This window comes from Coregonus clupeaformis, chromosome 30 (genome assembly GCF_020615455.1).
Source record: "Coregonus clupeaformis isolate EN_2021a chromosome 30, ASM2061545v1, whole genome shotgun sequence".
NCBI lineage: Eukaryota > Metazoa > Chordata > Actinopteri > Salmoniformes > Salmonidae > Coregonus > Coregonus clupeaformis.
This window is the reverse complement of record NC_059221.1, coordinates 33,517,555-33,530,706: the sequence shown is the minus strand read 5'-3', so window position 1 is coordinate 33,530,706 and position 13,152 is coordinate 33,517,555. Positions and strand designations below refer to the sequence as shown.

General features: G+C 45.0%; 1 protein-coding gene across 5 annotated transcripts in view; it reads right to left on the bottom strand.

Moving 5' to 3' along the window:
* The window catches only part of ift122 (intraflagellar transport 122 homolog (Chlamydomonas)), a 37,294-nt gene extending 24,613 nt beyond the window's left edge, over positions 1-12,681 (bottom strand). For 2 of the 5 annotated variants that reach the window (XM_041855863.1, XM_041855864.1), the window contains exons 1-19: positions 12,514-12,681; positions 12,086-12,152; positions 11,901-11,985; positions 11,729-11,807; positions 11,488-11,564; positions 11,304-11,370; positions 11,071-11,217; positions 10,536-10,805; positions 10,204-10,279; positions 8,504-8,695; positions 7,852-7,990; positions 7,346-7,548; positions 5,367-5,504; positions 5,056-5,220; positions 4,669-4,866; positions 4,413-4,553; positions 4,123-4,176; positions 1,227-1,388; positions 160-326 (exon numbers count right to left, since the gene is read on the bottom strand). In XM_041855863.1, the coding sequence (XP_041711797.1) occupies positions 160-326; positions 1,227-1,388; positions 4,123-4,176; positions 4,413-4,553; positions 4,669-4,866; positions 5,056-5,220; positions 5,367-5,504; positions 7,346-7,548; positions 7,852-7,990; positions 8,504-8,695; positions 10,204-10,279; positions 10,536-10,805; positions 11,071-11,217; positions 11,304-11,370; positions 11,488-11,564; positions 11,729-11,807; positions 11,901-11,985; positions 12,086-12,152; positions 12,514-12,572 (2,486 nt within the window). In that variant the 5' untranslated portion in view covers positions 12,573-12,681. The remainder of the gene's footprint in view (positions 1-159; positions 327-1,226; positions 1,389-4,122; positions 4,177-4,412; positions 4,554-4,668; positions 4,867-5,055; positions 5,221-5,366; positions 5,505-7,345; positions 7,549-7,851; positions 7,991-8,503; positions 8,696-10,203; positions 10,280-10,535; positions 10,806-11,070; positions 11,218-11,303; positions 11,371-11,487; positions 11,565-11,728; positions 11,808-11,900; positions 11,986-12,085; positions 12,153-12,513) is intronic. The other 3 variants (XM_041855866.1, XM_041855867.1, XM_041855865.1) reach the window with 2 other exon arrangements.
* Positions 12,682-13,152: the final 471 nt, after the last annotated feature.

Below are 13,152 nucleotides of genomic sequence, written 5' to 3'. Positions count from 1 at the left end.
TAGGACCACAGAACCCAGCCTTATGTATCTGCCTGCGTCCCAACCACACCCACCCACCACGCTTTCACATGACACCATGACTCACAGGAGGGAAGAAGAGAGGAGAACCAAGAGCTGTGTGTGTATGTGTGTATGTGTGTGTATGTGTGTGTTACCCACATGTCGACCCAGCCGTGTTCTCCTATGATGTCGATGGCCTTGAGGTGTTCTCCTGCAGTCAAGTACATCTGAGCAGCGGCCCGCGGCTCCTTGCTGTTCTTAGCCCAGTCGGCCTGCTTGGACATCAGCATGCGAGTGTTCTTAGGGTCTGCCGCGCCCACAAACTCCTACAGAGGGACAGGAAGAGAGGGAGGGTGGGTGAGATAGAGGGAGTGCGAGACAGACAGGCCCATCTGGGTCAGGGCCTGGAGAGGCGGGACATGGAGTCACATAAACAGGACCAGGGTTCCCCCTCCGGTGTCCTCCAGCACTAAAACAAACGGCCTTGAGGACCAGATGGCCACACAAATATACAGCAGCCACAAAACACACACACACACATCCACACAGCAGTCAGGACACACACATACACACACAAACACACACATACAGGGGAGGGGAAAGGAGTCAGGCCTGTGTCATCTGCTTCAGTACTGTGACCACTCCACACAAACACACTAAACACGTGTAGATCAGCAGGAAATTACTTCTAAAATAGCAATTTTTTTCGGAGCCTCATGGCAAAATATGTAAAATAGCATGATATTAGCAATAAAACTGCACATTTTTCTCTATGCCCCATGGCAAAAAATAAATAATCCTAAAAATATTCATTTATTTAAATAAAAATGGTGTGTGAATATGTATTGATTGGATGATATATAGGGAGATTCTAGTAATGTATGGGAACATGAAAGATGGGCTGTGGAGGAGGTCTGTCTGAATGTACAGGTTCTCTATTTGGCATAAGTACACATGGTGAGGGAAAACACATGTTGGGATCAGCTCTACATGCTCCCGTAGTTTGAACGTGTGTGTGTGTGTGTGTGTGTGTGTGCACAGGTCTCACGTGTTTGAACATACTGCATGTAGAGCCTGTGTGCAATGTGCATGAGTGTGTGGGTGTACAGTATAGGCACATTCAACCATTAATAGAAAGTCTGTGAATGTCTATTAACACTCACCTTTAGCCTTCAGGCATACTTGAGGTTATGAGAGTGCGTGAGTCCATCAGTACTCGTACTCACCTTAGCGTACTCAAACATGCGCAAGTCAGTATACATGCTGAGAGCTCTGGAGTCCAAGCCAGTCCTCTTGTAGAGCCTGGCAGCCTCGTGGAATTTCCCCTGGTAGGCATAGACATCCGCTAGGAACAGCTCACTGTCGCTCTCACCTCTCTTCTTCCTCTCCTGCAAATCCATCAGCACGGACACACATACAGAGAAAGAGATGAGCTAACAAAGTGGAGTCAGTTTCACCCTAGTCTGACACTGCACTATCAGTCCATAGTCTCATGTACACTGAGTGTACAAAACATTAAGAACACCTTCCTAATATTGAGTTGCTGGCCCATGTTGACTCCAATGCTTACCACAGTTGTGTCAAGTTGGCTGGATGTCCTTTGGGTGGTGGACCATTCTTGATACACATGGGAAACTGTTGAGCGTGAAACACCCAGCAGCGCTGCAGTTCTTGACACAAACCGGTGCACCTGGCACCTACTACCATACCCCGTTCAAAGGCGCTTAAATCAGTCAGATGCTGGGCCAGTAATTAAATGCTTAAAAAGGTCTAATGCAGCCGTTTTTAACTTAATATTAACTCATTGCTTGGTGACAATTACGAACCTTACTGTGATTGTTTTCAATGAAAATGATAAAAAACATTTTTTTTAAAGCTTCTTAGCAAAGAGCAATTTCTCAAGCAAGAATTTTGCTAAGACTGTCTGAGAGTGGTCTAAGTGGAGAGGGGAAAACTGTGAACTAGCTGTTATTGGCAGAGAGGTTTGGAACTCTCTTTCTTATTGCTCTATTAACTAATTTACCGCTTGGTGACATCACCAGGCAGGCCAAAATGCCATCCCACCAAAACAGGCTGAAATTTCAGGCGGTCTTTTCAAACAGATCTTATACTAAAAGGGCATTATCATAATTTTCACAATTTCACAGTATTATTCCAACCTCAGTGTGGAAATATATAAAACACAGGAAAATCACATTTTAGACTGCACTGGGCCTTTAATGAGGGCAACGGGTGATATCCCAACAGTTCCCCTCATCTGTCTCGCTTTGATGCAGTGGAGTGTATTCATAAATGCCAAGGGAAGCCAGGCTTCCCCAAAAAATGTATTAAGAAAAAAAGGAAAACAATTAATTTTCCTTCAATTCGTAAGAGTCTGAATGTACTGTATCTCACCAGAGAAAGCATCCGAGCGAGCGAAACAGCGCCCCTCTGTCTCTGTATGTGTAGGCCATCTATCTGATGCGGTCTGGTCATAAAGAGTATGACATTGTTGCCGACCGTAACATTGACCTTAGACCACTGAGTGGCGCAGTGGTCTAAGGCACTGCATCGCAGTGCTAACTGTGCCACTAGAGATCCTGGTTCGAATCCAGGCTCTGTCGCAGCCGGCCGCGACCGGGAGACTCATGGGCGGCGCACAATCGACCAGGGTAGGGGAGGGAATGGCCGGCAGGGATGTAGCTCAGTTGATAGAGCATGGCGTTTGCAACGCCAGGGTTGTGGGTTCAATTCCCACGGGGGGCCAGTATAAAAATAAATATATATATATATATATATATATGTATTCACTAACTGTAAGTCGCTCTGGATAAGAGTGTCTGCTAAATGACTAAAATGTAAATGAATGCAAGGGAAGCCAGTGACCATTTGGCCTCCCTTAATATAAAAGTATAAAATAATAGCCAATCAGCAGTGAGCTCAACTGAATGGTCCTGGCGCACCAAAAAAAAGTGTCAAGAGAAGCCAGTTTGGATTTGGCTTCATTCCTATCACAAAGAAATACATCATCGATAGAAACAACTCGAATTGTTGCATCTCGGTGTGTTGTTGTCCTCCGGTGACTAGCTAGCTACAATTGACCCTTTCCTAAATTAGCCATGGATGGAGATAGGGATTTGGACTTGTGGTTTTACTTAATTCTCCATACTGGCCAATACTGGCCAATAATACATTGTGCCCCTTGACTGAGAGGATGGAAGTTTAATATGTAACTAGATGTAGAAGGCTAATGTTAACTAGCTAATGAAAGGAAAGGAAGTTAGGCTAGCTAACAAGTATTTTAGCCAGGTAAATAAAAAATGTAATAAAAGCGTGTACTGTATGACAGTCATAAACCGTTTCGTCAACATGAAAGAGAGGAGGATGGCATTCATTGGCGTTTCTCTACAAGTAGGGTGAGTCAACATGTTTTTTCAACTTGCACGAACGGACACACACACAAATCAGAACCATGGACAGCCACATCATACTTAGCTTAAGTTGATTGGACTAAATTGTTTTTAGTATCTTTTAGTTGTCACTGTATTAGAATAAGCATAGGTGATTTGATGAGGTTGAAGTTGAAATGGTGCTGGAATAGTGGAGGCAGTTCCTGTTTTCTTTGAGACTTGCAGTAACTCTCCGTGGTTCTAAATCAATAGTTGTTTAGTAGTTCAAAAATATCGGAAACACTAACTTGCTTGACCGTGCTGTTGGTCATGTAACTGTTTGTTACATGCAATATGCTTTGTGGACTTCACCGGACAGAGGTTACTCTCCGATTTTGTGATGAAATAAAGGTGAGGTTGAATTTATTCTGCCACTGTGTCTTCTTATTGTCTCGGCCTTAGGCATACAGTATATCAAGGCATATGAACTAACAGGTTATAGCGCAAACAACGCAATAATCACAACACATATGTTGTAATATGGCATTTTTTTCTGGCTTTTAACCCACGCACCGCTTACTGGTTTGATGATGTCATGGACATGGACTGGTAAGCCAGTAAATCCATCCTGATTAAAGCTATGTGGTCTGTTCTGTTTTCTAAAGTCACAAACTCTGATCTTGGATTTATACAATTCAGACTAATCCATCATTCATTATTAATTTGAGGGAAGTGTGTCTGTGCCGTATTGTACCTCAATGCTGTTGATGAGCTCCAGGTAGCGCAGGTCTCGTACTCTGATGAAGGCCTGAGAGAGGAAGAGACACACGGGTAAACAGAATGAGTGGAACTCTTACAGTATCCATAGAATCCGCTCACACCACATCCTTCAGCTGTTCTATCACACTGGTCAAACGAGGATGAGAGAGATTCAACACACCATTAGCGTCAGGCTGCACCGTCTAGTGATGGACACTAGCATTGCAGTGGTTCCTGGTTGAAAAAGTGTATGTGTGTGTGTGTGTGTGTGTGTGTGTGTCTGACCTTCTTAGCGGTGTCAAAGTCGAGCCCCTCTAGGGCTTCCGTGGCCAGATCCCTCCAGTCACTGTCAGTCACACCCAGGCAGGCAATCTGATAGGCCTCCTTGAACATCCTCCTCTCCAGATACTGGTACATCGGAGCCGACTAGGGTGAAGGGAAAGGAAGGGTAAACCAGTCAATTCAACATGCAATTAGAAACACAGAAACTAAACAACGGATAATAAAGCTCAGTTCTTCAAGTATTATTCTTCCTGCCCACCTGAGGCACCTCTACGGCGGACATGGAGTACACGTGCAGGCAGAAGATCTTGGAGCCGTTGTAACCCACCACGAAGCCCTGCAGCTTCTGCTGATGCACTGGGAAGTTACTGGCCTTGATGTTGAGGTAGCCGCTGCCTGAGAAACACAGCATGTCCTCACACTGGGTGTTCCAGGCTACGCTGTTAGCATTGGGCTCCTGGGAAGTAGGGAAGGAAGATCACAGAGAGGGAGGTCAGGGGAAACAGAGGTGAAGGAAAGAAGGAGTGGGACAACAAGGGAGCTGGGTGTTACACTTTACCCCCACAAACATAACCTTTGAACACTAACTTGAAAATGAAGCCACCTCGACCTTGGCCTTAATAACTCTTAACCCCTAACCTCTGACCTGGAAGAGCAGCTCCTTGGTGTGGATGTCATAAACCAGGCAGGTGTTGTGTTCGTCCACCACGGCCAGCTTGCTGCGGGATGTACTCATGTCCAAACAACGCACAGACGTAGACTGCTTCAGCAGAGTGATGGCAAATGGGTTGTCAACAAAGATCTTCAGGATCTGAAGAGAAAATGAATACCAGTTGAGCCCCAGGGTTTCATTGAATTGAGGCACAGGAAATAGCACCTCAATAAGACTAACCTGGATAAATACAGGTAAGTTAGCTAAGAGCTTGTGTGTACTGTATGTCTGTCTGTCACACTCACAGCTCCATTCTTCAGCCCCACCAGTAGACCCTCTCTGCCCGGTGAGCCACCAATCACTTTGATGTAGCGAATCAGAGACTCCATAAGCCACTCCTTCTCCTTGATACTGGTGAAGGACAGACACTGCAGCCTCTTCTCCTACAGGGGCGGGTCAGGGAGGAGACAGTGAGAATTTCCCTGACGACAAACTGAATTCTTCTGCTGCTCTATGTTCGCTACATACTGTACTTCAGTCTGAGACTGCCATCATTGAAGTCATTTGTGGTGATGTCAAAATGAGGGGTGTTGTACAAAACAAAGTCATCAGCAATTGGATCATTTCTAACCAATCAGAGTATCAAAGCCAGTTACGAATTTTCAAAACCCTGCTTTTCCCATGTGTGTTCTAGCTCTGGCCCAACCCATCGGTTTCTGGGACCAATCAGAATGGCTAGAATGTGTTTGCGTTCTAGAAATCATTGGGGAGGTACTCAGATCCAGACTCATTGCGGAAAAGAAACTAACGTCCATGGGCGTGGCGTAGCGTTTGGCCAGAGCAAGGAGTTTGGGTAGCCAGGCAAAGTGAGAATACCACCATGTTAAAACACCGGAACATCAAACACAGACATATCTATTTAGTATATTTTATGCATGGTCTGGCCACTACTGTAATTCATTCATCACTACCATTTTGTCTACTTTTAATAGTTTAGACTTGCTCTTAATATATCCTTCTAATCATACTATCCATATTTTTCATGCTCTGTGAAGATAAAGTCTGATTTGATTTGACACAGACAACCACAGCCCGGTCAGAGGTTAGACAGTCATGACAGAGAAACCATCAGCCTCAGTTGGTGAAGCTGTAGCAGGGCTATTAGAGACAGATCTAAAGCACTTCTGTCACACACACACAGATTTAGGGGGAAATAATACACAGAGTTAACTCTGGACCCCTCCCCTCCTCCTCCTCTCTGTCAAACCACAGAGACACAAACCAGAGAGGAAACCACCAGAGACATCCAGCCAGGTTCCACAGTGCTGTGGTGGTAACCTCTCACTCAGGCTGTCTGACAGCTGAGGAAAAGAGACTAAGTGACAGAGCCCCTAAAGCAGGCGTAGGCAACTAGATTCAGCCGTGGGACGATTTTTGTCAGAGCGGATGGTCGGAAAATAATTATCATAATTTGTACACTGCAAATTGAACACAACTAAGCCCAAACAGAGGTTGTATTGGAAAGTAACAATCATTTCATACCTCGATTACATTGAGACACGATCACATAATGTCTATTTACTTGGGAACAGATTTCCTAAACGTAACAAATTTTTTGCTGAATTCATGGTGATTTTACAGTATTTTTTAACAGCAAAAATAAAATCCCACCCAAAAGAAAAAATATATATTCTACTTTTTTTTTAAACCAAAAATGTGGGGGTCCCAATAAAAAAACACTTGCGGGCTGGTTTTTGCCAGCGGGCCACCTGTTGCCACCCCTGCCCTAAAGGAGCACAGATACAGCTGGGGCCTATAAGAAGGACAGGAAGAAACATCTGGACGACCACTGGCTCTAACCGTCCATCTCTGGCCTCTCTCTCTGGGGTGTTTTGGAGTAGCGACGCAGCACTAACTGCTAATTCACTGGGTTTCCATCATGATAACAGCATGCTAATGTCTCTCGGCAGGATCTTTCGCAATCTGTCACCGATGCATTAGTGTAATTTACATGAGACGATGTCTCTGCAGGTCAGTGTTATTGAGTCAGGCCAAATAGTTTGTGTTGATATGGCACTTTAGGGAGATGTTTGTTACTGAGTGTTCGAGAAAAGCCTCAAGCCAAAAGCAAATCCCTGGACAACATTTATTAATCAAAGTATTTAGTCTAAATACAAACATTTATGTGAGCAAATACTATGACACAACTACCACTATGGTGTAGATGTGTGTCTGGGGGAAGTAGGGGATAGGGTATGATTTTGGGATTGGGTATAAATCTCACCTGACACAGGATGATGTGCTGGGAGCAGACCACGAGCAGGTTGCACTCAAACCTTCTGCAGATCTTCTCCTTGATGCGGTAGTGCATGTCCGAGGAGTCGTCAGAGTACAGCTCGTAGATGAGGATCTTCTCAGGCAGCTGGATGGCCAGGCGGTTCCTGTAGATAGCGATCTTCTTCACAAGCTCTCTGCACTTGATCCTCACTGGCATGGAGAAAGCACAAAAGTAGGAGGCATAGTTAGAACAGGGCATATAAACCCAGTCCCCTATAGCTCCTTCCTGAATAGACCAGATGGTGGAAGCATAATTGGGGCTGACTCTACATAGCCTTCCAATGGACCACCGTATTGCTTACACCCATCCAGTTCCATCAGACCCGCTAACACTAATAATTAGCTGGTTGATAAGCACAATAAGGTTAGTTACAACTGGGGTTGAAGCGATAAACTACAGGAGGGTAGCTCTCCAGGAACAGGGTTGGAGAGCCCTGGTCTAAATCAATCCACCTTTCTGTTCAGTGATGAGGTGCTGGACGATGACATCGGTCATGCTGTCTCTGTAGGCGTAGCGGTCCTTGTACAGGCCGTGCACCGTGCTGAAGATGAGCTGGAAGAAGGCTATGGTCCCATCCTGGCAGCCCAACACCTAAACAGAGGAGAGGAAATGAGAGAACAATGTAGCAGTGGTTCCCATTAACACTTCCATGAAAAGACAGAGAGACAGGGTGTTCCTTCTTGTTGTTAGAGCCCTGTCTGAGACAATGTGGAGATGTCAGCAAGGTAGCACCTTATGCTCTCCCATATGAGTCGTTAGTATTAATATAATTGAAAAGAAAGCTATAGTGATATTACTTCCATGTTCTCTATGGGTGATCACAGATGCTTTTTCCACAAGTTAAAAATAACTGATCTGTGAATGTATCCCAAAGTGATATAATGTTGCATCAACACTTGATCTGACATCTGTAGCGTTATGTCAGTCGCATCTTATAATTTCAGCTCTGCGTTCTTCACAACATGTCTCAGCATCATGTCAGCACTATTTTAAATTACAGTGTTCCAATACAGTTCACTTCAGACACACGCACGTACACTCTCTCTCATACACTCTCACACATTTACTCAAATGTACACATACACGTCACTAAAAGAAACCCACCACATAGTTGGAGTCAGGTTTGACTCTACAGGTCCACACCCAGGAGCTCTGCTCCCCGATGGTGCCGAGCCGCACCCCATCTTTGGTGTAGAGGGAGGCCTGCTTGTCTGATCCGCCCATCACAATGTACTCCCCCTTGGAGAAGTAGCAGACGCAGCAGGGGTCATAGGTCAGAGTTCTGTCCTTCCCAATCTGAGAGAGACAGAGGAACAGATATTGAAATAACAAAGTCTACTTCATATTTATTGACCTTTAACTGGGCTATGAACGTCTAGGCCAAGGATTTCCCCTGACTTGGGGCATGCACCATTTTTTTTACCAGAGCCACACAGTAGTGCATTATATCGGGAATATGGTATCATTTGAGATGTGGTGTCAGCCATTAAAACAACAGGGAAGTTTCTCTCATATTTATGGACCACAGAGTCTGGGCCAAGGCTTTCTCCAGACCCAGACCTCGTAGACACAGCAAAGCCTCCAGTCAGTCCTTAGCCATCCCCTTAAGCGCCTGACCAAAGAGATGGAAAAACACATACACACTTTCTAGCTTCTAAATAGGCTCCATTGTGCTGGCACTTGAAGTGCATTTGCGCAACGTCATATCAGTTCCCCGACTCTGTGCATCTGTTTCTCCTCACCCTGAAAAAGAACCGTCTGACAGTCCATTCTTTTACCCTGAAATAAAACCATTTTGGACAACCTCCCTTTTTTAAATACAAACGACTTCTAGCACGGTAATAAAAACAGCATGTTCACTTAAACTGATAAACAGCCCAGTGACAACACAGGAGACTAAGGTTCCATGAAACAGTGCATATTTGTCTGTAATTACGATATTACCCAGGGGGATATGGGGGAGGAGGAGGAGTAGTGAGGGGATCATTATTAAACGCTGAACAGAATCATTTCCAGTGCAGTGTTACAGTTTCAATAGTCCCTGACAGGCTGATTGCAACAGAAAATACAGGGCTTAAAGGTCTCAGACGGTGGCCTCCTTAAGTGGTTTATGTGTTATCATCACTCATTGCAACAGCGACGTGGATGAGTGATAACACTGAGGCCATTGGGGTTTCGTTGACCAATCACCGGTGCCCACCTGGGAGCACAACCTAAACCATTGTGGTCATAACCTAGACCTCTTGATCTGTATCCAATTCAGTGGTTAGAGTGTCCGTCCTGAGATTGGAAGTTTGGGAGTTCGATCCCCGGGCCAAGTCATCCAAAAGACTGTACAAATGGGACCTAATCCATCTCTGCTTGGCACTCAGCAGAAGATAGATTGGGGGTTGCGATATACTAACGTCCTGTCTAGGGGGTGTACTTGCCTCATGCTCCTGCTCCCATGAGCTGTTTCGGCTCGGACAAGTCAAGACTCATGAAAGGCTACTTACTTGATCTGTATGTAACGACCATGGAATTTGTTGCTGTGCTACACACCGATGTGCTACACAGTAGTTTCTATTAAGCAAAGTTGCTCTTTTCAATATCTTTCACCATTGCATTTTTTTTATATTTTATGTTATGTTTTATTTTATTTTAGACATGTAGCCTATTTATTCATTTGCTGTGGAAACAAACCCAAAATGTTTATCTAACATGTTCCCATTATCCAGATGGGCCGGAAGAAGGCAAAAACATTTATTAAATTGAAGTAAATGTTGGGGAGATGGTTCATGGACATGCTTTTTGCAGACACACACCTGTTTTCCACTGAGCTGATAGAAGGACAGCTTCTGCCCCCAGTCTGCCACAGCCAGGATGTCACTGTGCTCATCCCTAAGAGAGACACTCCAACATGAGTTTATATGTTCCACTTCAACATACTGACAATTAAACAGGATTTAGAAAGATTTCAAATCTTATTCACCCAAAATGTATATTAAACCCTACATCTCACTGGTATGGTAAGAGTAAGTGTCCTGTATCATTGTGTTGCCTCCAACCATATCAATCTAGGCCTAACCAAAGTATTTCCCTGAGTTTTGATGTTACCTTCCTTCATTTCCCTGTCCTCCCTTTCTACCTTCCCTACCTGAGCTGGCTGAAGTGGTCTGGGTCAGAGAACGCTCCCTGCAGCAGGGGCTCTCCCTCCTCTCCTCCAGACCTTTCTGTCTCTGCTCCTCTTCCTGCCTGCCTCTCTCTCTCCAGCTGCCTGCCCAGCCCCAGGACCTCTACCCTGCTACTGCAGCTCTGGCTGTAGGCGGCATCAATGAGCAGGCACAGGGGCTCTGGCATGCTGCTGTCCACATCCACCGCCTCGTCGTCCTCTCCCTCACAGAAGGGCATCCACTTCCACCAGTCCCTGTCAGAGCCTGCCTGGTCAAACACTGACACTTGCTGGCTGTCTACAGGCCATACACTGTCATTCTCAGATTTTCACTACCATGCTTGTTTCATATTGTGAACTGGCAGCTTAAAAAGACTCAATACAAAGAAATATCACTCAGGAAAAAAGTAATTATTGTTGATTTCAAAAACAGTAAACCTTTACGCTCAAAGACACAGCACACACAGGTTTTAAAATGTTTTACACAGCAAAAACCCCACATGAGAGGAGAGTGACTCACTTGGAGGGGTTCCATGCGATGGACCAGATAGGAGAGGAGGATCCTCCTGGTCGCTCTATCTTCACCTTCTCCTCTCCGTTCTTATTCCTGATGCTCACCACCCCGTTCATCATGCCCAGGGCCAGGTACTGACCGTCGTTGGTCCACCTGCGGTCAAAAGGATTTTGGCAATACTGACCATAAAAGAGGCTATCCAACCAAAAAGGAGATAACAGCCATTTCTCAATACTCACCCACAACATGTTATCTTGCTGCTGACTTTGTGCTTGGATACAGATTTCTGTTCTGGGGACCACAGACCTTGAGAGAGAAACAAATTATACAGATGCTCCTCTTATGACTGGATGTGTTCAACACCCCTTTAACCCCTTCCCTGTAGAGGTATGGAGGACAGGACAAACCCAGTGTACCACTCACCAAAGTCCCCAGAGGAGCAGGAGGCCAGCTGGTGGGTGACTGGGTTGTAGGCAACACACTGGATGGAGTCATTATGTCTGAGGAGCAACAGACAAACAAAACATGTATAGAGAGTGAGCATGGAGTGTCCTCAGCAGAACATAATGCTACTAATAATGTTGTAATGTGTGTAATAAATCACAGAGATCCTATTAAATTATTCTAATTCCTAATTCTATGGTAATAATCATGATCCACTCACGTATATTTCAAAATACCCTCCAGTTTAGATGTCCAGATGATGATGCTTTTGTCAGCAGACCCTGAGGCAAACCGTTTCCCTACAGAGAAGCACAGTGTGAGACCCAACAGACTCGTGTTTGTTTATTGGGAATATCCAGATTGGTGTGTTAAGAGTCTACTGTACTAAGTACCATCTTTGGCGTAGGCGACACAGTACACTGTGTCCTTGTGTCCTTTCAGAGGCTGAATTAGAGTTCCATCTGATGTGTCATACACCTAGAAAGACAATATTAAATACTTATTGTATCCAATTCCACTCTCCTCAACTTCGCTATTATTCTAAAACCAATGGCATCATCATCATCACAAAACTCACCAAAACACGATTCCCAGCTGCCACAATAAGCTGGCTGCCATCTGGTTTGAAGGCAAGGTCGTATATACTAGGGGGAGAATGTACTGCAATCACAATATGCTGAAAACCTGTTTCAATCAATGATACTATGAAGCCATTGCTAGCTGCTCTGCTAGCTAGCATTCATGTTCTAGGTGTACTTAGCTCCGTAAACAGATTACCTAGCTAGCTAGCAACGTTATCACTCGTTAGTAGACAGATACTTTATTTGAAGACTGCATGAAATGGCTAGTGAAAAACAAAGCTAGCTTGCTACAGTTGGCTAGCTAGCTAGCCAGCCAGCCACACTGCGGGAGTTTACATAGTAACCGCCGTTGCTATCAACACTCCCAACTGTGCATCATCAGGCCTGTTGATAAATCTGTAAATGCAAAGGCAGGATATCTTACCATTGTTCAACTTTGTCGCGATCATGTACTTTGTCTATCCACGTAGGAACTGCCCTCATTTTGTCTTTTTAATCAATTAAACAGATACACGTTTGGTTGTTCAACAGGTTGCTGTATTTTCGTGGAGCAGAGGACCGTTCACATGGCAGAATCTACTCTCTTGCTAGTGCGCAGACTCCCTTCTCTCTTTCCTGTCCTCCATCCTGTGTTCTGCGCATGAGTTAAGCAGAATCGCTCACAAACTAGTTCACATAACTTCACACAGCACAGCGGCAGAACTTCACACACTTCACACACTTCACACAGCACAGCGGCAGATACCATCACAGGCTGTGAGAGAGACAGCCCACTTTTGATAAACGTTGTGCTTCAGCTACTGACACCAACAACACCGTCACAACCAGGCTAAATAACACTGACCACAACACAGAGAACACCATCACTGACACACATTAACCCTGATGGAGACACAGACACTATGGCTGTTCCTGGTTCAGATATGGCGGTTAGGAAACAAGCTGGGTCTAATACAGAGATGGCCTGTGAGACTGATCCCATGGCAGCCAGGAGTCAGCTGACCAGACAGGAGGATGAGGAGTCATGCCAGCCTTCTAGAAAGCCACTGGGCTGAGAGATAGT